The following is a 25,896-nucleotide window of genomic DNA, read 5'->3' as shown; positions in this document are numbered from 1 at the left end:
TCATTCCAACACTTAACATGTTAAAATTACATTCGCCACTCGTTTTCGCCCGCTTGTTTTTGCCTCGTTAAATGTCAAGCAGAAAGTTGGGAGAAAGTCAATGACCAGATGAGAACAAACACAAAATGTAATAACAATAGCAAAAGTTTGATGTTGTTTTTTCGTTTCTCCATTTCCCCCGTTTTCAAATTTCATTCATTTTTGTTCCTTTTTTTTTTTAACTTGAATAAGCCTGCTTATATAGTTAGCGGTGCAGCAAACGAATGCTGATGTTGGGCGAAGGGAATGAGCGAAAACTCTTGCATTCTGACTGGGTGTTGAAAACTAAATTTTCGTTGACAATGGGAAATAAGATAAATAGTTAGCTGACCGGCTCGACCCGACCCAAGTCGACCCACTGGGAAATGAAGATCCAACAGCAATGATGGGGGAATATATACCATACACAGAGAGTCAGACCAACAAAATTGACACATTGTGTGACAATTTCTATACTCTACATTTTCAAAATTCTAGTCTTTTCACAAAGAAACCTCCAAATGCAATTGAATTGGTTAATTAAACCTTTATCTTAGCCTATGCAGGGCCAGACTGTAACTCGTTCATTATCTTGCCAATTTCCAAAAACTTCTTGGAAACTTACAGAAACGTTGGATCTAAGAATTTAAATTCGAATCGAAAGTTCCTTGGGATCTACATCTTAATCTTAATTCAATTTGATAATGAATTAGTGTATTAAACTAACAAATGTGTATTGAAATAACAAAGTTTCTGTGGTAGAACTCTATTTGCTATTATCTTACACATTTAAGATAGAACGATGTATGAGAAATTAGTGTTAATCCAGACGTATCAAGTGTATATACTTATAGTACCTACTTTACATTCAGCCGATAAAGTCATTCCACAAATCACTAATTAATTTAGAGAGAATCACTTATTTACACTGATTTAGAACATAATACACATTCCAAAAGAGTGAAAAAATAAGTTGAATTTGGTGTGTGACTAAATTCTGACTAACATGAATGAATATAACCCTTGGACATGGAATATAATAAATGGAAAGAATAAAATCAAACCATTTTTTTCTCTTTTTTTTGGTTGTTGTGTGATATTATGTGGTGTGGGGTTGAAATGCAATTACAATGCGTAATTTAACATTATTTATTTAACGATTGAGTGGCCATTAGAGAGACATATAAACATACGCATAATTTATTGTTGCCCGTCACTCTAACTAGCAATTATTCTCATAAATTTTTTGTATGTACAGGGATTAGAGAATTAGCTGAATTTTTAATGGCTTGTAGGTGTTAACCCTTAGACCAAATATCAATAACCGCATTTGAATGTAGAAATTTTGAAGCTGGGATTAAATATCTTAAGTTTGTTTAGCTAAACTTAGCTACAGCTTGACTTTAAATGGAGGCTTTTGTGTTTTTAGGATGATGGAAAGAAAATCCAATTGCCATTTGTTTCCGACAGTAAGAAAATCCGGTGTTAACAAAGCCATTTCGGGTTTATTCTTAGACCTCAATAAAGAATCTGTAAGATGGATTAAATAATATATTTATTCACGGCAATGCAAATTCTCCAAGCTAGAGAGAGAGTGGGGGGGGAGAAAGCGAAAGCGTGAAATCAAGGTTTACAGGTTTACAGCAGATGTATCAGGTGAAAAAGGAAATATTCTACCAAAAAAAAAAAAAAAAGGAGGAAACAGAGAATAAAGGCAACAAACAAAAGAACAAAATGTTGGAAAATCAACGAGGTACTCTCTGTCTCTTTCGCGAGGACTTTCTCTCTCTCTCTCTCTTCACTCTGCCCCTACCATTATTGAGGTAGCACTTTGGACAGGTTTTCGTTTTCAAGGAGAGTGTATGGGCTGGGGGGGAGGGGGGGCGTTATTTTTTTTTTTTTTTTTATTTTCTGGCTGGCGCATCGTAAAATCGCTGAGATCCAACCGCACTCAAAGAAATTATGCGAAAACAAAAATGCAGAGTTAGGGCAAACACAGCGGGCGAAATGAAAAGTGTGGAAAATGGCAAACAAAACAAAACAGCAGCAACAACAACAACAACAGTAACCAGAATAAGCCAAGGCAAAAAAGGGCAACACTTACACACACCCACACAAAATAACACACACACACACACACACATAAAAGCTCATGAGGCAAGTGAATGAGCAAACAGCCTTAATAAAAATTTCATTTCCTTAATCAAATGCATTATCAAATTACAACAACAACAAAAGCAAACGAAGGGTTGGGCAGAGAAAACCGAATGTGTAGTAAGAGGTGTGTCTGTGTGTGTGTGTGTGTGCGTGTGTGGGGGTTAAGGATGTGGCTAAGAAGACATGCCACAAGAGGCACACAGCATAAAAATAAAAGAATTTTTTCTTCTTAACCGTTTTCCCTGTGTGGCTTCTTCCAAATGAAATCGCATTGGAATTCACATTGATATTCGAATTGCAAAATAATCTTATGCGTAGAAATTGAAATTACTTCAAGTCACGTTTCGTGCGTCAATAATTAGCAGCCAACACTTTTCACATTTACATGTACTTACACAATACTCCGATTTTAGTGTTGAAAACCGCTCTAATTTGGGAATCTGACGATCTTTATGAATCTCCGAGCAAGCTCAGTCCAGTTACAAAGATATTTGCAGAATTTTCAAATGAGAAATTTAATCACAAGCTACTCCCTAAAGAAAATATTGACAGAAGATTGAAATTTGCTTCGGCGTGTCAATTTATCAATCAAAATGAATATATTGTGAGACAATCAAACATGTTAACAGAAATCGCAATATGCCGAGGGGTAAAATAAGGGAAATTTTGCTTCACTTCAGTCAAAAAGGATTTTTTTGCATTCTCTGTACGTTTTATTGGTTAACAATTAGTAGGTAAAGCTAAAAAAATATTCAAAACGAATTGACCTACCACAATTTATCCCCTCTATACAATGGAGAAAAAACAAGACCATGAATTTATGGGTCTATTCGTATAATGACTAAATGTTAGACAACTCCTTTGATTACATTAATTAAGCTAAACTGTGGTTAGAACAAATGCAAAGCTTATTATTTATTGATATTACATAAAGCATTCTGTTGGAAACTCACAATTTTAGTTCAACGCCTACGAAAGTGTTCAGAGCAACGTCCTTTATGATTGATTTTTGTATACGATTGGTCAATGGTCAAATGGTCAATTTATTATACAACCCCCTCCCTCGCTTTTCACCGAATCGAAACCAAGTACAACTCGGTGTCATGTCAACTAGTGCCATGTGCAGTTTTCCGTTTATGTTATTTGTGTTTTTCATCAGTTATAATTTTGCTTATTTAAATGCACATTAATTAATTTGAATGTTTGTTGTTGCTGGCGGATGCTTCACATAAATGTTAAACTAAATGAATACAAATTGAATCAATTAAGGCAAAATCCCTCGCAGAATTTAAGCGAACCAACAAAACTGAAGAGAAGGCAATTTTTTTGGCATTTTTTTCTTTTCGTTTTGTTTTCTTTTTGCTACTTTTATTCCTTTGCTGGTTTGTTCTCCTTGGCTTATGGTCAAATGCAAATTTATTTCCTTCTATCTTAGTGAGTTAAGGGGGTGAGGAAGCGGGGCTGAAATGCAAAATCAATGAGTGGGCAATTTACATTTTTCGTTTCGTTTCGCTTTTCCTGTTTCCTCGGGGTCTATAACCCCCATCCCGCCAACCCGCCTCCCAAAAGAGAAAGCAGGTTAAGTCGAACAACAAAGTAGGCAATTAAATGTTGTTTTTTTTTTTTGCTGTTTTGTTTCTTTGACCCAAGTCCAAGCGAAAAAGGAAAACGAGAATGGGAAAAGTAAATTTCCAATGGGAGGTGGGATGAGGATGAACTAGCGCCATTCAAAAGGCGCTTTTCAAAATCGGTACAGCAGAAATGTTGGCCAAACTATTCTTACTTACTTACTAAAACCCCAAGGCCTGCAGCAACTACTACTGCTACTGCTACGACTACTACTAGATACTACCACGGCAAGTGGTCGTCCTCAATATGCATATGGAGTTAGTTTTTATCGATTTGCAAAAAGTTCGCACATTGTGCCTACATTTTGTGCCTTTTGCTGTGCTCCTTGTGCGCTTCAAGCAGCTCTTGCCATCAATGGAGCACACAATGTCATTGTCCCTGGGATTGAGTTGAAAGGTCAATGGATTAATTAATGCTCCATAACACAATAAATACTTACATAGACGTATATAGCTTATTTGCACTTCTAATTTAAAGTCTGTGGTGTTATCCTCAAAATAAACACATCGCTTATTTCATTATAAGCTAAAAAGTCAATGATTGCATTTGCATTTTGTTAGATTTTTGCATTGAAATTATGCCAACACGTCTAGCTGGGTGGCATCTATGGCCTATGTACTGCGTCCTTGCCTGCTGCTTGCTTACTATAGCCGGAAAGAAGGAAGCAACCTCTCTTCCTTACACCCACTAACGACCATCAACCTTCCATCTCACCTCCCCGCGCTATTCCCCCCAGAGGATTTTCAAGTAAGTGCAAAGGCCTTTTGCATGGTGAAGGAAATTAGAAATGGAAATTATTATCGTAATTCGTTGTTACTGTTGCTATTGCTGTTGCTGCTGTCATGTAATTACACAGCCACACCAAAATCCTAGATCCTGGTCTAGTTCCACAGTTGAAAGTTGCCCCAAACATTGCCTTCATGTGGTTGTTGTCGATTTGAGTTTGTTGTCGATTGTTGTTGTTGCCGCTTGCCACTACTGCCCTGGTTTCACCCTTTCACCCCTTTCATCATTTTTTGGGGCCAGAATTTATGTAGCGGATATATATATCCGATATACCAAATGTACTACACGTTATAGAGAAGCATAGTATTTTTTTTTTTGTTTTTGTGTTCGTTCCAATTTTGAAAGTGTAAATTATACCCAAAATTTGCAAATGATTCATAAAAGAATAGCTATCTAAAGTTGTTATTATAATAGCTCTAATTAAATGGATTGCGCCTAGAAACCTTATGAAACTTTAGTCTCAGATGTATGTACATCTGGACATCTACTTGCTTGTCTTGAAAAACATGTGCAAAAAATAAAAATATGCTTATTAATCTATCCATTTAGACAGTTAATAGTGGATTACTTTCGATTGTTATCCCTTTCTAACCAAAACATTCTCTTTTCCAATCCATCTAACATGACCAAGTTCAAGTGTTTCCCTCATTTATAACAGAAGTCCTTTTTCATAGTCACTCTACAAGTCCCCTACAAAATTTGTATTGCTGAATAAAATTTATTTTTTAATTTCACTTTGCTTTTACCGTAAGTCCTTATGACTAGAGTGCTTTAAATATCGTATATTATGGAAACTTTTATGGTTACTAACGCCATCTTTGAAAAGTTTTAAATTTTCCGTTGTGAAACTAGTTACGATAAACAGTACAAATCCTTATAGTTTAAGATGAAGTAATTTAAATATGATATTAAGGCTGGCTACACTTAAGAACTATTTAAAATGACCTTTTATTCTATTTAAGGAAATTGAAAATCGTTTAATAACTAGAATATTTTGAACAGCAGCATTTATGGCAATGCTTTTATGGTTACTTACGCCATCTGTTAAGTGTTTTAAATTTCCTTTTGTTAAATTACTTAAATATAGTTTCATAAATTCCTTTTAGATTAAGATTAAGTATTTTAAATATGCTATTAAACCTTTCCACATTTCAGGACTATTTCATATATTGTTTTATTTAATAAAAAGTAATTAAATATAATATATCGTATATTATGGAAACTTTTATGGTTACTAACGCCATCTTTGAAATGTTTTAAATTTTCCGTTGTGAAACTAGTTACGATAAACAGTACAAATCCTTATAGTTTAAGATGAAGTAATTTAAATATGATATTAAAGCTGGCTACACTTAAGAACTATTTAAAATGACCTTTTATTCTATTTAAGGAAATTGAAAATCGTTTAATAACTAGAATATTTTGAACAGCAGCATTTATGGCAATGCTTTTATGGTTACTTACGCCATCTGTTAAGTGTTTTAAATTTCCTTTTGTTAAATTACTTAAATATAGTTTCATAAATTCCTTTTAGATTAAGATTAAGTATTTTAAATATGCTATTAAACCTTTCCACATTTCAGGACTATTTCATATATTGTTTTATTTAATAAAAAGTAATTAAATATAATATATCGTATATTATGGAAACTTTTATGGTTACTAACGCCATCTTTGAAATGTTTTAAATTTTCCGTTGTGAAACTAGTTACGATAAACAGTACAAATCCTTATAGTTTAAGATGAAGTAATTTTAATATGATATTAAAGCTGGCTACACTTAAGAACTATTTAAAATTACCTTTTATTCTATTTAAGGAAATTGAAAATCGTTTAATAACTAGAATATTTTGAACAGCAGCATTTATGGCAATGCTTTTATGGTTACTTACGCCATCTATGGAATGTTTCAAATATCCTTTTGTGAATTTATCTAAGTATTGTTTCTTTAAATGTTTTATGGTACAAATCCTTACAGTTTGAAGTGTATATTAAATATCGTATACGACAATGCTATTTAATCTAACTACACTTAAGGACAATTTCAAATATCCTTCTATTGTATAACAAGTAAATTTAAAATCGTTTCAAAGCTTCTTAAGCCGCTTGGTTTACTTTAACGTAAGCTTTAAGTATGATTCATCGTAAATGTTCGCGATATTCACCAAAAGAATAAGCGGTAAATTTAAAAACAAAAACCAAAAGTTCTTACCGTTAAGTGCGGGACATATGTATGTATATAAATTACAATCATATAAAAAATAAACAAAATCCAAAAACTCACTTTTTTGATATGCACGAAAAAAAGAATTAGTTTTCACTTTCGTTCCTTTCCTCGAGAAACCCACACAAATGAAATGCTTGATTGTTTTTTATCCTTCCTTCTTTAGTGTTTTCTTTCGTAAGGCTGCGCCGTCTCTTTTCAGCCTTTGCTTGTTTAAATTTCAACTCACAACTCGTCTCCCACTTGCTGTTAACCATCACGTGAGAAGAATTATTTTATGCAGATGCATTTTTAATATGCACTAATTGTTAACACAAACACAAATAAATAATAAACAAATCGCACGTCAACGTTTTTCGCTCTGGCTTTCGCCATTTTGCAACACCAACTGCAGCGCTGTAAAGTGGCAGCGACAAATGCAATTATTTCCCAACACTAACAGCGTAACGTACTTGTCTGCTGTTATTGTTCTGTTAACAATTTGAAATTTGAACACTCTAGTTTTGGCTTACACTTAGCTATATATTCTTGATTATTTCAAATATGTTTTCCAAATTATACATTCATATACAAGTATATTTGATAATTCTAAGATTAACAACATTTCGCTTATTGATTCTTACAATCTGTTGCTCTTACACATATGTAAAATTCACATTTATAACTCAAAAATTATGCTAATTTTTGTGAAAACTTGAACCAAAAAACAATTCAACAGGCCAAATGTAAAATTATGGACAACGAAGATTAAGTTTTTAAGGCCAGCCTTAGCACTTAATGGATTTTAATGCTACACACACATCACTTAGCTTTTCCGAATCTTATTTCCTTATTTAATTCAATTCAAAAACTTTATTTTTTTTGTTTTTTGTTAATTACTAGAGCGGAATGGTAACGGAACGGAGTTTCTCAATTTGAAAACTAGACGGTTAAATGTTTTTTGTTTGTTGTTTGTCATTGGAAAAATCAAATGTATATCTAAAATAGTTATTTTCAAATATTCTCTTATTTGTAGTCTCTGATACAATTTATTACTTTTTTTTTTAGCATGTTCTTCAAAAAAATATATGTTTAGTATATTAACAACAATTATTTGTTTTTGTTTTTTTTTTCTTGTTTTTTTCACACATCTAAGTCAACAGGTGTTTGAGTTTTCTTTTGTTTAAACTTGAATACCATATATGTAGCACTTGATTGGAGTATATAAATAAATCTAAATGTATGTATGTATGTATTTATGTTTGTATGTATGGCGACAGATTTTGGTTAAACTATAATTAGTTTTGGGCAGAGCTTAAAATCAATTTGAATCAATATATGATAAACTTTATATGTATATACGATGATCGATTCAAGTGCTTTTTGTGTTGATAGCTTTAAATCTAACAATTAGAATCTTAGAATTGTTTTAATACGAAATAATCAGAGTATATATTTTTTCTTGTTTTGTTTTATTATTATTATTATATAACTGCAATATGGAGCAAATTGTTTTGCACTCTCTTTTAAAGGTTTTCGGTCAGGTTGTATGATAATGATCAAATCGGCAAGCTAAATAGTTTTCGATATATACTAAAGTTTCTTAAGATTTTCTTTGATATGAAGTTAGAAAAAAAAAAAATTAAAGAAAAAAGCACAAGATATGTTTAAATACGAATCGATATTAATCGCCTTTAAAAACGATCACCAATTAAGAGTCGGAAAGTGTAGATATATATATGTAAGTTGGTATATGTATGAGGATATATAGTAACTGATAGCTGCTTGCCAATTTGCCCATTCCATGCACCTGGCCATTCACCATTCAGTCTGTCCATCAAAGCGTTTCACACACACACTCTCTCTCTCTCTCTCTCTGTCACACTCTCTCTCTCTTTCTCTTCCTCTCTCTGTGTCTTTTGGACACGGATATTGTTTAGATCTTCTGGAGCAGGGCTTCGGGGGTTTGGGGATCTGTTGTCATGGCACCACTGCCAGACATTTCCTCACTGATATCGCCACCCACTGAGGTGGTAACCGTTGATATAAAAGTGGAGACCGTGGCATTAAGCAACTCCGAGCTGGTGGCTGCCACAGTGCTATATAAAGCCAGAGCTGTGGTGGTTATGACTGTGGCCAGAGCTGGAAGGGGGGAAGTGCTGCTTGTCGAATTGCTGGAGGTGGCAATGGTGGGGCTGCCGGCCAGGGACGACAATGTTGCATTGAGTAGAAAGGGTGCCAGGGTACTGCTTGTCCCGGCTGCTGCTACTCCTGCTGAGGTTGCTGCTGCAGTCGTGGTGCTGCTGATCAGGGGACTCATTGTGCTGCTGGTGAATGGAAGTGGTGGCACATGACCATGAGCCTGCATATGCTCCAATACTGCTGCCGGTACATACGGATACATGGGACAGGGATTGATGAGATGCGGTCCCAGCATACTCTCAAACACATAGCCAATCAATGAGCCAGCGGTTAGTCCAACATTATACGAGAGCGTCATTATATTGCCAGTGACTTCTTTGAGTGTGCCTGGCACTTTAGCCGGTGCCAGCATCATGGGTAAACTGCCAGCCAGTCCATTGGTTATGCCCAAGGCAATGGTAAACACAAATGGAGCCGTTTCGCCAGAGATTACGGGTCGTTGACGCGGCGCACAGCATAGCAGAAGCATAGGTACGAGGACGATGCGCAGGCCGGACAGTAAAATCAGTTGACGACGGGACCAAGGATATGGACTGGCGGCCAGTATTTTACCCACCACATCCGAGGTATTGAAACAGAACATCAACAGCACTGGCATCCAGGATCGTAGATAACACGAATTGACCTCCACCTCGATGCCCGGATACAGGGACAGAGTCACACAATAGGCCAGAGCGATGCACACCATATACGGATAGATGATCTGAGCCACACGCCAGCGGGTAACGAAACCTTCGCGTATATCGCTCAGTTTACTGGGTCGACAACGACGCGGCGTAATCACATGCTCCACCTTGAAAGCCACTGTGGTCGGTGTCTGCGGTTCGTGTGGAGTTTGCGGCAACTCCGCCAATTGGCCAAGACCCTCAATGATGCTCTCACCAGCCGTGGGATTGGATAGTTCATAAACCGGATTGCTAAAACTCAATGTGTTGCCAGTGGGATTGCCACTGCTGCTGCTGCTGGCATGATGATTCGGAATCGTTGTGGTCGTTGTGGTGCCATCCATTGAGAGTACTCCATACCGCGTGCTCGTCGTCGAGCCATCAATCTCTTGCTGCAGCAAAATAGAAATTGGCATTAGAATTCACCTGTCCTTTTGGAGCCATTCATCTTACTCACCTCATCTGGTCGTAGGACAATCTTGGAACAGGCGTCCACATGAAAACGTACAAATGGCGAATTAATGGTGGCCACATGAAGCAAATAGCTGAAGAGTATGTAGAGTGTTGAGGTCAGAAAGAAGATGACAGTGGAGACGCGATCATTGTTAATCAATAGCTTGGTCACCACCCGATTCGAGGATACCAAAAAGCCAGCAATACTCTCGCCAGCCATCACCGCCTGGGTATACTGTTTGGGTAACATGGAGGCGAAGCCATAGAAACTCGATTGCTGCACCGTACAACCGATGGCCGTAAGGGCCACAGCCGACATATTAACCACATAGGCTGTATTCGTCGAGAACATATGCCAGGCCACCTCGCAGACGGCCACAAAGATTAGGGTCGTGAACGAGACCATATAACCGAAAAGAACACGCGTCTGAAACGGTGCCACCGACAAGACAATATTGTTGAGCAAAACTGTGGCAAATGCCACAAAGATATATGTCATGGACATATCCAGAGCCACCGGACGACCGGGGAAACGTGCCTGCCAATAATCCGCAGCTATGATGAAGCTGTAAAAATGAGTAAATAAAAATTGACATTCTATTAGAGGATCCGAAATCAACAAGCAATAGTTTTAAGGTTTTCAATAAAGAAAAGAAAAGAGATCTAGGCTGTGAAATGGGGGAACATTGCCCCCTTAAGTATGCAATAAGCAGATGCATTTTGAATCAAAGATAATACCCTGAATAATCTTCAAATCCCATATCATTTATAGACTTATACCGAGTATTTTGCCAGCCTATTGCATACTTTAAGGCGCCAGGATTCCCCATTTCACCCGCATATGAATGCATAAGTAAGAGGAAAACAAAAGTTAAGGTTAGTGAATGAATTCCCAATGCAATCCATTATAACGATTTGCGCAAACTCTTTTCAATTGGTCCTACCCCGCCCCTATTAGTGGACACATCTGAATGGACACATCCTCTCTGGCTAATTGTCTCACCTATTGTAGGGCAAAACAAAGCCAATGCCCGCTGCCAGCAACGCCAAATAGACAGCATGTCTTTGATCCTTTGGGGCCCGTGTATCATACTCGGGACTGTCCATGCTAGAGGGATGTCGCATGCCGGCATTGCCATTGCTGCCATTGCCGCCACCATCGCCACCACCACCACCATGACCTCTGCCTCCTCTGCCACCACCTGTGCTGCTGCTGCTGCCATGTCCCTCAAGTGGCTCGTAAGTGGTTTCCTGGTTGCCCACATCCATTGTGTAGTCTGTTTTGTTAGATGTTGTTATTCTGTTTTTTGTTTTTTTCCTTTTAAATTGATTACTTTATGCAATTGACCTTTGCATATTTTATGGAGAAAAGGATTTCGCACACGCACACACAAACACTCACACAGACACAAAAACACTGCAATCAATCGATGAATAACAGACACAAATTGTTGCTCCTTTTTTTCGGTTAATCCTTTAATTTTTCTTCACTTGATTTTTCGCAAGGTCAAGGTTGATTTCCTTTTGCATTTGGCTTACACTAGATTTATTTTTTTATATTTCTACTTTTCTTTCACATTTGCTGCAACATGCTACCAACAATAACAACAAAAACAACATGTGGCAAGCAAACAACTAATTTAGCCATTCTTCCATGCTTTTAGACAGTCAGCCAGCTCGCCCAACTGACTACATCAACTGCCAATGTAAAAGTCCTGAAAATATATACAAAATAAATTTCTCACCACGCCTTGCAGTGCGCATGTGGCGTATGATTGATTTTTACCCACACAAAATTTCGATTTGTGTCACACACACACACACACTCACACACTTATACAAACATAAGTAAACAAATTTATATATATATATATACATATATATATGTTTATTAAACATTGATCCAATAGTTTTTTAAATTTAACAATTTTTTTTTTTTTTTTTGTGTAAATTTCAACAAATAAAGCCAATTAAATATTTTGTAAATCTTTTTTTCTTTCTCTTTAAAAGCAAGTTAGTAGCATTTAAATATATATACACATATATATATATATATATATATATATATTTATTCTAAATTCCGATTCGTAATGCTTAAAGTGTTTGTAATTCGGAATTGAGAATAAATTATAATGTTTAATACAGTATATGTACATAAATTTTTTTTTTTGTTTTTGTGACATATAAATTCAGCGCCAGTTTTTTTTTTTGAGATAGTTTTTCAAGACATTGCACGAACCCCAGTTATCGGTTCTTTATATGGTAGAAGAAAAAAAAAACTGTAGAAAATTTTCGTATATTATGGGAATGAGCTTTAGAATCCAGATCCAACTATTGATGTTTCTTTGAGGCATCATCATAACTGGGCGGTAAGTTCTACAACAAATAAATAATAGATTAATCATTTTCAATGGATATATGTAGATGTATACTCACATGATAAGAAGGTGGCAAATCACTGGAATTTGGTGCACTGGGTCCTTGATTATAGGCACTAGCAGCGGCCTCAGCTTCTTTGGAATCTATTGGGGTAATAATAATGCGAACAAAAGGCATAAAACTTAATCACATCTCTTTGAGTTTACATAATTGCGTTTATATGCATAAATCCTTAACCGATTATACATACTATATATGTGGATTTTTATGGCATTATACCAGGTACAAATACAATTATGTTGGATCTTTCAAATGGAGTTGGATAACGATAGAAATAATAGTCAGTGCTTCCCATTCTGGCTACTGTTGAGTTGTGGTTTTGCATACAATTCAAACGAAAAGAAAAGAAAATGGGTGGAAAAACGGGGAGGGGTTGGAAAAGAGAAGTAAAGAAAGAAATCATTAAACAAGTCACTAAACCAAAAACCACTAGAAATCAAAACATAACAATGACAACATCTACTTCTTAAAGGAAACTCGGCTTTTGTTCAATTAGTTTTAGGTTTTTAGCATATATCTTACTTGACTTGTTGGTTTGTGGTTTTTTGGTTTTGGGGATTCTTTTGTTTTTTGGGGTATTTATTTTTGGATTTATGGTTTTTGTTTTACACTGTAAATAAAATGGTTAAGAAAGGAAAAGAAATAACATATTTTTGGTTGGCATTCATTGATTTTGGTTTTTCTAGTTAGTAATTTGTTAGATTTCAGCTGAATGAAGAGATTAAGGTGCAAAAATATGATAAAATCATAAGCTTGAATATATTTACAAAAACCAAATTTAAAATGAAAATGGAATAAAATTTTAAAAAGAAATATGTGAATAATTTTAGAAGAGCTATAGCCAGAACCTAAAAGATCTACAAGGATAGACAAAGTGAGCCAAAGTAAAAGAGCCAAAGAGAGTTCTTCCTTGGAAGAATGAACAACAACTGTCAAAATATACATAATATCAAGAATTTAAATTAATTTATTTATAACCATAATATCGTGCGGTCTTGAATTGCCAATTCCAGGTTCATTTCCTGCTAAAACATTTTTTTTCTTTTGGGCCAAACAAATAAAACGACTAATACATTGAGGGGGAACTGTGAGTCCAATGTTTGAACATTTGTTAGATCAAGATCTGAATCAAGTGCTTTCCGTTTTGGCTAAGCAAAATAAAAATTAAATGAATAATGATTGAATGAATGGAATATTTGTCTGTGTCACAGATCTGGTTTCAGTACTCACTTCCGGGTGGCAAGCTGAAGCCCATAAAACTGGCAGCGGCGGCACCACCAGCTGCTCCGGCTACCTGGCCACCAGCTGGTGGGGGGTTGATACGGCGGCACACCATTTGGTTGCTGTTGCGGCTGCAAGAATCCGGGGGAGTTGAAGCCACCAGGGGATTATAGTTGTAGGCCGGCGATGGGGTCGGCCCTGGATAGGTTTGAGCCGGCACAGCGTATGGTGGTGCACCACCACCCGGCGGACAGCCTGGCGCACATGAGGCATACGGTGGTGGCTGAGCGTAGCCACCAGCCCAACCCTGGGGCGGTCCATAGCCAGGCTGCATGCCGGGCTGTTGCTGCGGCTGCTGGGGTGGAGCTGAAAAACCATACCAAGTGGGATCAGTTGGCTGCTGCTGTGGATGTGGTTGTGCAGCTGGCTGTGGCTGATTTGGTGGTGCTGTGAAATACGAAACAAGAAGAGAATGTGCCCATACATATGTGCAGGGGGCGCGTGGAGATGGGGAGGGTAAAGTGTGTGCGACAGTGAGTAGTGAAAGCAAAAACAAAAGCCGAGTGACTCTTCATTTCAAATTGACGGTGTACTCACTGATGCCCGGATATGGCGGCGGATTGTCGCTCATGAATACCGTATTCGGAGCCGGGCCGCTGAATGCATCGTGTTGTGGCAACCAGCCATAGTAGCCCGGGGGCGGCTGATAGGCCGGTGGTGGTGCCTCATTCCACGAGCCAGCCGGCTGATACGGCGGCGGATCATCACCAACAAGTCCACCACGATGATAGTTATTCATGGCCGTCTTGGCGGCCCGCAACAACGCCTGTCCATACTCAATGGCGCCGCCAGCCTTAAAGTGCAGCTTGAATTTCACTTCGCCCACGAAGTTGCCATTCGGCTGAGCACGGACCTTGCCCTTAATATAGTTGGCACCAAATACCGGCTGCTCGATTTCCACATCGGAGAGGGCAACAAATGGAGCACTAAACGATTGCAAGGGTTCCGATGATTTCTTATTGTTGAATATCATTCGATGTGATGTCAAATAGATTCGTCCTGCTTTTGAGCCCTTGAAAAGACCGTTATCCTGTCCAGAGAATTCCATGGTCACGCTGTCGCTGTGCAACAAAATGCTAATCAAGTGATAAGCAGAAGTGGGCGATAAATGTATGTGTGTGTGTGTGTGGCGGGGCGAAGTGGATTAATAAAACGTCGTCATTTCGTCAGAAAAACTTTTTTCCCACTTACTATTCGCCAGCATGGATAAGGACTCCATTATTGGCATGGGCGGTATTCACCGACATTTTGCCAGAAAGTTGCCTTCTCTTTGCGTTTTTGCAATTAAAATATCGTTTTCAAATCTTGTTTATTTTGTTTTGTTTCTAATTTCAATTTCGGGTTCCGGACTTTTATTTTTTTTGCCCCCGTCTGACGACAGCTGATGAATCATAAACACTGACAGTGTGTACACATATCTCTGTTAACAGAAGCACCATCATTTGACAACACTGGTGAACAGTTGGCGCTTTTAAAAATAACAGCAACAAATTTAAATTACATTGAATATATTTTAAAAATTTCACCTGTTGCTTAAACGAAAGACGAAAACTAAACAAATTGTTTTTATTATATAGTAATCTTTAAATTAAAACAATGTGCATTAAAATACGAAATATTTTTGTGGCCAATTAACTGCTTGAATTTGTCTTTTAAAATAATTCCATCTCTTTCATTCATTAACTTGTCATCTCTTTCTTAAAAGTATTCTGATTCTCTTTCTCTTTCAAACAGGAGAGCTCCTGTCATCTCTTTCTCCGTGTAAGTGGGACAACCAATCTAGCATTTTATCTGACTTTTGGTTTCTGAGGCACAAGTTCTGGTTTATTTCGTAGCTATTTGCGAAAATATTACTTAAAAACGTTTTTCGGCAAAATTAAATACAAAACAAATAGTTAGTTTTCGTTAATTAACGTGTATAATGAGCGCCAGACTTATTTTGTCCTTGTCTTTTTCATTCACTTATACTCCCACTCCTTATTACACGCTTTCAAAAGGGTATATGCACTCTTAACCCATGTTTGTCATGTGTAAATACAAATGACTTACAAGTTTTAATTGATGACCGCTTGTACTTAAATTGTTGACATTTATGCTAGCAATTGTTAAAATATATGAATATACATATCTCGATTAAAACAAGGTAATCAGGTTTTCTCTACACCTTTTTAAAGACTCCTGAAGGATACGCTGACACCAGACTAGCGATTCTTTAATAACTTATATAATTTATCTCCTCCTAGAAGAGTATAGAGTCTTCTTGTTGATTGGAGTAGCCCGAAGTACTGTTATCTCTTTCACTTTCACTTTTCATGTATTTTCTCTTTCCCCCTAGTTTTCAAACTCTCCCTTACCATTTACAAGTCAATGTCGCTCTGCATCTCTTTTTAACATATCTCCCTATCTCTTTTCCTACCACAGTTTGCTATTATTGATGTAAATCTGTTCTTATGGACATTGAGAACCGATTTGTTAAGCAAGAGGTAATCAATAGCAGTAATTACTAGCTTAATCTTATTATTATGTGAATGAAATTTAATTTTCTCAAGTTTTTTTCTGCAAAAGGTAAAATTATGGCGCCCAATTTTAAAGGAAATCTTGCTGTTAGTATTTTTCTATTAGGAGGTATGGTCACACTAACTTATTAAAATGCGCACGCTCTCTTAAAAATGAGTAAATATGTTTTGCACTTTTTGCCCTTCTCTTCGCGTCGTCTGAGGTGAAACGGACACGAAAAAAAGGAGCAGATTGTGAGGCCCGTTAATTAAAAATGTGTAAGTGAATCAAAGTCTGGTGTCCAATGGAATTCCTCATCGGTCACGACATGGCCTACTAAACGTCTAGGAGGAGGGGGGCACGGCCAGTGCAATTGATACTACTTACGCCATTTTATTTTTATTTTGGAGCACCCAGCCACCCACTCAGAAGACCCCCATCCACCCCCACTGTGGGCTCAGCTGATAATGCAAATTGATTCCATTTCCAGTGCCACTCTTTGGGACCATGCCGAATGGCGTCAGTTTGCCAAATCATCCGAATTTTCTTAATCAGCTAGCAGCTGCAATATCCACCACAACAAACACAACAATACCTGGCGGCGGAGGAGCAGGTGGCGGCGGGACATCATCAACATCGCCCAATAACAAACAGTCTATCAGCAAAATGAAGCCAGCAAATGCAGCAGCAGCAGCAGCGGCGGCAGCTGCAGCAGCAGCAATTGCCAACCAGACCCAAGGTAGTGCTCCCATGGATCTGGAGAATGAAGGCGAACTGGATGGCTTAGATACGGTGGCCTCAAAACCTGTAGAAAAGCTAGCCAATACCACAACACCCACCACATCGCTAAGCCTGCCCGATGCCCAGCTCTATTTGAATGGTCTGATGCATACGCCTTCTGGTTATCTATATTTTCCTGCAGCTGCCCAGAATCCGGGGCCAGGAGCCACACAGCCAACAGCTGGTCAGACGGCAGCCACGGCGGGTGGTGCAGGAGCAGCAGGTGGTGGGGCAGCGGCGGTTAGTGGACCAACAGGTGCTGGTGGTGGCGGCGGCTCAACGAATGCCAATGCCCAGATGTTAATGGATCCCACGGCCATGATGGCAGCGGCTATGCAACAAATGCAACATAATTATGCCGCTGCCGGCTATGCAGCAGCGGCGGCAGCAGCTGGCATGCCCACCGATGGAGTGGGCGTGGCTGTCGAGGCAGCTCTAGCTGGGGGTAAGCCAATTTCGCACATTCCTTTAATCCGTGTAAACTAAAAAACTCCCATCTTCTCTCCCAGATGCGCCAGCTGGTCTAAAGGAGGTGATCAAGACCAAGAATTGCATACTCTTTCCACCCAATCCAAATGCCCCGCCACCCACAATTCGAGAACGCCCGCCCGGCTGTCGGACTGTGTTTGTTGGTGGTCTGCCCGAAAACATCACCGAAGAAGTGATACGTGAAATATTCGAATCCTGCGGCGAAATCACCACCTTGCGCATGTCCAAGAAGAATTTCTGTCACATACGCTATCGCCATGAAACGGCCATCGATCGAGCCATATATCTGTCGGGCTATCGTTTAAGGATTTCCACCCTCAATGAGCCCCCGAATTTCGGTCGCCTGCATGTGGACTATGCCCAGGCGCGGGATGATCAATATGATTACGAGTGCAAGCAGCGTCAATTGCAACGCGAGCAGAGGCATCGCGAGCGCATGTCACTGGATCGCCTACGCTCCCAATCTCCTCCACCCATACCCCATTACACGGATCATGAGGCCACAGCCGTGGCGGAGCATTTGAGAAATAATGAGACTTTCGTAAAGGCCATACAAACCATTACGGCATGGTTGGAGCGAGGGGATTGCACCAAGCGCAATGCGAATGTCTTCTATTCGATGATCCAGAGCACTCATGCCCATGTGAGGCGTCTGCACACGGATAAGCTGCAACTGGAGGAGGACTTACGCAAGGCCAGGGAATGCTATCGCAAGCAAATGGGCACCATGTCCACGCAATGTAAGTCAAGTAACGTTAATGCGGGAAGGGGATTTTATTCTTTTTGGGGATTTATGGGTGCACAGATCCTCCCAATCGTTCCTGGTTGTGTAGATTCTTTTTTTCTATAGTTTTGTTTTGCGGGGGGTCAATTTGGAGGGGGCGAAATTCGCTTTTGAGATACGCCGCGGTCCAAAGCAACCAACCAATTTATTTTGTAATTTTCCTGTTAGAGTCTTTACACACACCACATGCGCCACACCCACCACCCACCCACATAAACACACACACACAAATACACATATATATAAATATATATACTAGCAAATTTAGTCATTGCTCTACATAGAGAATAATCACAACAAAAATTAAAAGACAGAAGCAGGTAAAAAAAGACAACAACAAAAATTGTCCAGGACGGAAGACAAATATTTGTGTCCACTGTGCTGGATACATATGTACACATATCCACACACACACATATACACACACACTTCTTGCTCTCTCTCTTTCTCTCGCTCTTGCTCTCTCGCTCACTCTCACTTTCTCTATATCTTGTCTCTGTCGGTGTGTATGAGACACAACAAAATTAACATAAAATAACACACACACAGCCCGATCAAAATTTTTATTGTTGCTCCATCTCTCCAATGATTGGCGATTCTCACAAGGATTTCTCTAACATAAATCCTTTGATTTTTTTGATCTCTGTTTCTAAATCGAATTGCGATCACTTCTGTAGCTCTTCTTCTTGATGATCTAATATAATAATCTTCCATCAGAGATAAACGACATCGTTATCATTCCTTTTGATAACGAATATATATCTAAATATATACCTAAATATATTCCTACGATTACAGTTGACCGATTAAAAACAAGAAAGTATATTCTCGTCTCGCCGACTTAGGTATACCAATTTATTAAACAAATGCATTTTCACAAGCATACGAGCACCCTAGCGCCCCCACCAGCCAACGGCCAACTCTGGCCTCATGGAAAAATGTTTATATGCATAACTTGACTATTTTTTGTCCGATTTTGATCAAATTTGGTATTTTGCTGGATATTAGTATCAAATTTAAATGTGCCAAATTCGATTGCATAAGGTAGAAAAATACGGGAGATAATCGAGTTTTTTCAAATTACGCGAGCAAAAAGGGGCGTGGCAGTATTGCCACATATGCGCATTTACTAAGCAAATATACATACCAAATATGGTGTCTCTAGCTAGAATAGTTTTTGAGATAAACGTTTTTTAAATTGCTGAGGCGGTAAGGGGCGTGGCAAAAATTTTAAATAAACTTGATCACTTTACATACTCCACGAGTCTACATATCAAATTTGGTGGCTCTAGCTTTTACAGTCTCCGAGATCTAGGTGTTCATACGGACAGACGGACAAGGCTAGAACGACTCGGTTGTTGATCCTGATCAAGAATATATACACTTATGAGGTCGGAGAAGCTTTCTTCTGCCTGTTACATACATTTTGGCGACTTTATTATACCATTTCATCCCATTGGTGTATGGTATAAAAAAACCAAAAAAATAAAAATGAAAGAAATGATTAAGGTTTCCAGCTTAAACCAGTAAAAATCTTAATTTAGCATATTCTACTATGTATTTTTGTTTAAAAATTCCAAGAAAATTTCAAAAAAGTTCAATAAGAACTTCTTCCGTGAGAGAATCTTTGACAATCTTCATTCATTGTTTAGAGAATGGAGCTGTAGATATAGTTTTAAACGGCCTGTGTGATCGAATATCAAAGGTTTGTAAGCCCATCTCAAACAAACGAGTAAATTGTCTTAATTGTAGTCATTAGACTAAAACTCGGATCAGACACCCAAAACTAAATAAACGAAAACCAAATCTTCCAATAGGTAAAAGAACAAATGTTGTATTCACTCTAGATTATATCTACTCTATATATTCAATTAACTAATATACCAAACTATATATATATTACTAATTGATATATATATACATATATACTACTTACTACATGCTATGCAAGGGTCATTGAAGTAGAGTTCCTTTATTTTATTTATTTTGTTTTTTACGTATATATATTTAAAAAAATATATATATATAAATATTCTCTATATCATTTTGTTCTTTTGATATATACATAAATATATATAAATATATGATTTGTTTTTTTTTTTTGTTCGAAAACAAAAACTTTGTTTTGTTTGTTTGTTGTAATTTTGAAAGTCAACCAGAACAAAAAATGCAGTCTAGTCAAAACCAATCAAAGAAAAAGAAATAAATAGATGAAAAAAACAACAACAACAAAAAACAACAATCTACCCTCTGTCCTCCCTTAATATTATTATATATTATTGCATTATTGTTCAGTCACTCAGATTGAAAAAGTGTTCAATGCCGCTAGTCACAAGAAGGTTTGGGACCATTTCACCAAAGCCCAAAGAAAAAACATCGATCAATGGAAGAAATTAGCCACGGTACGTACAAAAATGTTCAAAAAAAAAAAAAAAAAAAATTTAAAAAAAACACACACAAATAAAAAAAAAAACAGAAGATAAATCCAAAAACCAAATGCTTAAATTTGTTGTAGAAATTCACACTTCAATTATGTTAGTCTAACATTTTGTTATACTCTCTCCATTATACATATGTATCTTTGTTGTTGTTATCGCTCTGTGTGTTTGTTGTTGTAGTGCATGTGTTGTCGGTCTGGGATTGGATTGGGATTCGATCTGATCCAATTTGATCTAATCTGATCTGGTCTATGGTCTTTTTATCATTTAACTAAACAACATTTGGCACTCGTTTTTTTTTTGTTTTTGTCTGTTTTGAAAAGTTTAATTAGTTGTTAATTTTTTTTGGTTGTTTGCACAATAATTTTGCCTTTGACGTCACTTAACACACACACACACACAAACTACACACACTCACATGTATGCGAAATGTTTTATATTTAACAATCATTATGTACATAAACATTTAACTTGACATTAGTAATTCATAAGTTAAATCTCATTAAGTTGCAGTTTTGTAAATAATTTTTGTAGCATTAGAATTTATAATTCTTGAAAAACTTGTTAACAAATCTATGCAACTTAGGAAAAGGAAAGAGCCAATCATATATAAACAAACTGTTTATAAAGGATTTAATTTAAAATTGTTCATAAGTTTTAATCAACTTTCTGTTATTAAATTCAAGACCCACCTAAACTAAAACTAATTAGTTCTGAATGCCTTAAGTGAGGAACTTATATGAGAATCATTAACTATTTATTTATATATATTTATTTCCATTTATAACTGATTTACTTAACCTTTTTGTTGCATACAGTTGCTAACAAGTTTTTCATCTTGGCTTAGGCTTTAATTAATTTCATTCTAAAGACGCTTTAAAGTAAATATAATAAATATATAGTATTTCTTTTATTAGACTCTTAGATTTTAGTGTTAACTCCCATACAAAACATTCTATCTCTCTTTAACTTTAACGTTTGCTTTTCATTTGAATATTTCAAATAAGCTTTTACTACTTACTACTTTATAACCATTAAACGTAAAAAAAAAAAAAAAACAACAAACTATATAGATAAAAATGACCAAAGAAATTTGCAAATTATAAAGAGCGATGAATGGAATTCATTTAATAAACAATTGACTTGAAAAACAAACTCTAAATAAGAAAATTAAACAAGGAATATTTTATTGGAAATATTTTCTACCAAAAACTTTTCTTTTAGGATAATTTCACTCACTTCTGTTGATTTGACTAAAGTTTAAGCAGTTTGAATCTGCCAACGATTAAATATATATACATATGTCCGATTTGAAGCCTAAGATAACATTCCAAACATCATTCCCTTCAGGTCTAGAAGATATATCTTTCTCTTATGACTCTAAAAGTTTGCAAATTTCAAAGGACATTCACTGCATTTGATGGGTTCTTGCAGAGATTAAAAATTAAACCAAAAACGAAATCATAATTTTAACAAAGACAAATCAAAAATATTTAAACAAAAAACTATATAGAAAACCAGAAACAAAATGAAAAAACAATTTCTAAAGCTTATTTGTATAAGATGTGGCCGAGGTAAGTAAGTAAAGCAAACAAAAAAAAAGAAAAGAAACGCGTGGAAAAAGAAAACGAAGAAACCTAAACTAATTAAGGAAATTCAATGCATTTTTCATACATTATATATATATAAAGTTATATATATAAATTATATAGCTAGGTTATGTACACACTTTCCTTTATTATTATTATTATAATTTATTCCTTTTTGATGATGAAGATAATGAAGATGATGATGATGATGATGATGATGATAATGTTGATGATGATAATTCCTATACCTAAGAGTTTTCGATTTCAAGCAGCAAATGGCGTTTTAGGAATGGAATGAAGAGAATTTTAATTTGATTTTTGATCTTTTTGATCTCAATGCTCAATGCAGGAACTGCGCACAGTCCAAATCGACGATGATGAAATGGAAATCTCTGACGACGAGCGAGACTACGAAAGCAGACGCAGCGGCAAACGTACACGCTACGATAGTGAAGGTCTTAAAGTAAGTGAAACTGATTTACTTAGAAGTTTTAATTAACTAAAGAGATGCGTTTATTCTAACCTAGGATGAGAATGATTCACTACGCTGTCAACTGGAGGCCATACGCCATGAGATGTCCTTGGAGCGCAGCGATTATGTGCAACGTGAGAAGCAAATTAAAGTGCTACAAGAGACCATTAGGAATATGCAAACCCAATTGCTGCAGACCAAATTGCGTGAACAGAAGGATACAAAAATCATTGATCAATTGGAAAGGAATCTCAAGGAGGCGGGCGTTAAGCAATTGCTACTTAAAACCAAAATAAAAGAGACTGTCGATAAGTTAAAGGATCGTGAGGCGAATAGTGCCAGTGCCTCGAATGCTTCCAATTTAGATTACAATAGTAGCAACAATGCCGAAGATGAAGACGACGAGGACGATGACAATGATGACGACGATGATGATGTTGTTGCCAATGCCGATGGCAATGCCAAGATAGCAGCTCCTTCACATCCACAACAGACAGCTGAATTGGAAATAATTGATATCGATAAAGTCGATGATGATGTGCGCATTATAGAGCATCAAAGTGGAGTTGTTGAAATCCATGAGATTGAAGATGATGAGAAGGTGGAAACAGCAACAGCTAACACATCTCCAGCAGCTGCACCTGTAGCTGTGACTGAAGCAGAGCCAAAGGCAAATGCAATAGATATATCAAAGGCTGATAAATTGGATACTGAAGCAAAGACTGCTGATGCCACACAGGAAGAGACAACCATTCAAGAAGTAAGTCATTTTCAGAATCAGTCTTAATCGATATTCAAATCGTCTGTTTTTCACTTTACAGAGCAACCGCTTTAGATCGTTGGCTCTGTCGGAGGCGAAAGTTATTGCATTGACTTCTGCCTATTTAGTTTTACATCCCCATGGAGCTGAAATCTCTAGCATTTGCAACTATTTACATGAAATGCTTCTCAAATCGGAACTGCAACTGAAAAGCCATACTGATCTTGCCAATATACTCAAAAAGTATACAAATCTATTTAAATCTGAACAAACAAAATGGAAATTTTGTGGTTTTGCCGAATCTTAGTAAGAATACTCTTTACCTCTGTGAGGCGGAATGGATAGATTCTTGACTATGATGACCCACAGATGCAGATGCAGATGCCGATTACTAAAACCAAAACCAAATACAAATGATGAATGCTTTAATTAATCTATACAAATACATATTTACTCTATGAAGGATGAGACAGAGACATAATGTTTTAAATGCAATCACAAGTGCAAAATGTGAGAGACCAGTTCCAAATTTTATGGGCAAATATACTAATCATAGTTAACTAAATCTCTTAATAATCGCATGATTATGGGTCTGATGGAACACACCACAAATGAAATACAAACGACAAAGAAAACACAAAAATGAAAATGAACTACCGTTTCAATTATTTAAACAATTACGCTTAGACACTTAAGCTACACATACATACATACATACATAATTATATATGTGTAAATCAATTTATAGGATGTAAATTATTTATGCAAGACACACAAACACATATACAAATACATACATACTTAGATATTGCAAAAAGGATGTTGCTTACTATTTATGTTATTGAGATTATGAATGGAACCAATAAATCTAAATGCTAAAACTTTAATCAATTTTACATAAATTTTCAAAATTTACCACCAACTTTTGCATAAAATTGACTGTCAATCTAAGTGAGGACATAAATTTTTAAAAATCTCCAATAAATTTCAGGGTTACAGGGCTCACTTGAAAGGCACAACCTTAATCTTAATATTACTGAAAGGCAAAATATCGAAAATGACAAATTTTGGTTTAAGTTTTTAGTGTAAGAATGTTTTCAAATTTATCATCAAGTGCAGAAATTTGCAGAAAAACAACTTTTCCATGTCGTTCTATGCAATTGAAAAAGAATTTTACACTAAATTAATTAGATCTTCTTAAATATTTTGCCTCAAATTGTCAGTGGTCGATCTTTTATTTAAGGAAAACGATAGTTTTGGAAGAAAAAGCGTTTAAGGATGTAAAAATTTGACAAGTTTCAGGGATAAAGTCTCGTTTTTTTGGGGGCCGGAGGAAATTTTACCGAGAATCTGCCACTTTAATGTCTGCATTTCTCAATTTACAAAAAAAATTAATCAAAAGTTAGAACGAAAATAATCTAAAATGAAATCTTTTATAGCTCAAACGAGTCTTACCCGATTTTAGCACCAAAATTGTATTCAAAGGACAAGAAATTTTAGTCTTATGTAAATTTTTGGCTTAAAATAGAAAGTGATATTATTTTGAAATTTCTATTCAATCGAATAAAATAATGGAAATGGCAGAACAAGGGCAAACGGCTCAGTATTTACATGAGTCTCTCTCACAAAAAACAATTTTGAATCTCCAAAAGGATATTGGGATAGGTCTCAACTTAACACAGGATGTCCTTTCATTAGATACTTTAAAATCTGCTGGATCTTAAGCCTATTTGAAACAATTTTTAAAATTTTGTCACCCATTGTAGTTGAGTTGATCAAAGTTCTTAGGTATTTTGGGTGTGAATGCCAAGAAATCTCTTTTAAACATTAATTTTTAATTGTCTAGATCTAAAAACTAAAAAGTTTTTTTTATATTCAGCACATCGAATTGAAACTAGGAAGAAGCAAAACAAAGAAAAGGAAACGAAATTTGTTGTATATACTTTTTACCGGCTGATGCCATCCAGGTGCAATCAACCTGAGGCATTCATGAAATCATGCAAAAAAAAAAAGGACGACCTCAAAGGCTACCGAGAGGACACACAAAGCTTACGTTTCTTGCATAAGCAGAAATGAAATTGCGCACATATAGAAATAGCTATTGCTGCGCGTCCTTTGTCAAGGACAATGCCAGACACACAAACACACACACCCACACACACACAGACATCGAGTCAGCAGCAGAAGCAGCATCCTTTCGCTCTGCCTAGTGACGAAATAAAGCAAAAGCTTCGCTGCCCGTAAAAGGCTGTGAC

At 36.6% G+C, this 25,896-nt stretch overlaps 3 protein-coding genes and 1 long non-coding RNA gene across 5 annotated transcripts in view; 1 reads left to right on the top strand and 3 right to left on the bottom strand.

The window, feature by feature from the left end:
• LOC137574359 (uncharacterized) overlaps positions 1–25,896 on the bottom strand; it is a 56,360-nt gene that overhangs the window by 6,755 nt on the left and 23,709 nt on the right. The window lies entirely within an intron of this gene.
• On the bottom strand, positions 7,316–11,807 carry Ent3 (equilibrative nucleoside transporter 3). The gene is made up of 3 exons (XM_068285954.1): positions 11,117–11,807; positions 10,118–10,679; positions 7,316–10,052 (listed from the first exon to the last, which is right to left on the bottom strand). Exons 1-3 carry the CDS (start codon positions 11,380–11,382, stop codon positions 8,730–8,732), a joined length of 2,151 nt encoding a protein of 716 aa, XP_068142055.1. The 5' UTR covers positions 11,383–11,807; the 3' UTR covers positions 7,316–8,729.
• On the bottom strand, positions 12,403–15,218 carry Wbp2 (WW domain binding protein 2). The gene is given in 7 exon segments (XM_068285817.1): positions 12,403–12,489; positions 12,550–12,635; positions 13,783–13,873; positions 13,875–13,940; positions 13,943–14,220; positions 14,371–14,909; positions 15,025–15,218. Coding segments are annotated over 7 exon segments (1,161 nt in total). The 5' UTR covers positions 15,081–15,218; the 3' UTR covers positions 12,403–12,444.
• Positions 16,511–24,206, top strand: LOC137574357 (uncharacterized). 2 transcript variants are annotated; one of them, XM_068286655.1, is made up of 7 exons: positions 16,511–16,607; positions 16,820–17,554; positions 17,619–18,338; positions 20,678–20,784; positions 22,759–22,872; positions 22,937–23,641; positions 23,703–24,206. In XM_068286655.1, the coding sequence occupies exons 1-7, from the start codon at positions 16,604–16,606 to the stop codon at positions 23,946–23,948; spliced, it is 2,631 nt and encodes an 876-aa protein (XP_068142756.1). In that variant the 5' UTR covers positions 16,511–16,603; the 3' UTR covers positions 23,949–24,206. The 2 variants fall into 2 exon arrangements, 1 of the variants encoding a protein (XP_068142756.1); XR_011031986.1 differs by lacking the exons at positions 20,678–20,784; positions 23,703–24,206 and having other exon boundaries at positions 22,937–22,951.

This window comes from Drosophila tropicalis, unplaced genomic scaffold (genome assembly GCF_018151085.1).
Source record: "Drosophila tropicalis isolate 14030-0801.00 unplaced genomic scaffold, ASM1815108v1 contig_443, whole genome shotgun sequence".
NCBI lineage: Eukaryota > Metazoa > Arthropoda > Insecta > Diptera > Drosophilidae > Drosophila > Drosophila tropicalis.
This window is presented reverse-complemented; position numbering and strand designations above follow the sequence as displayed.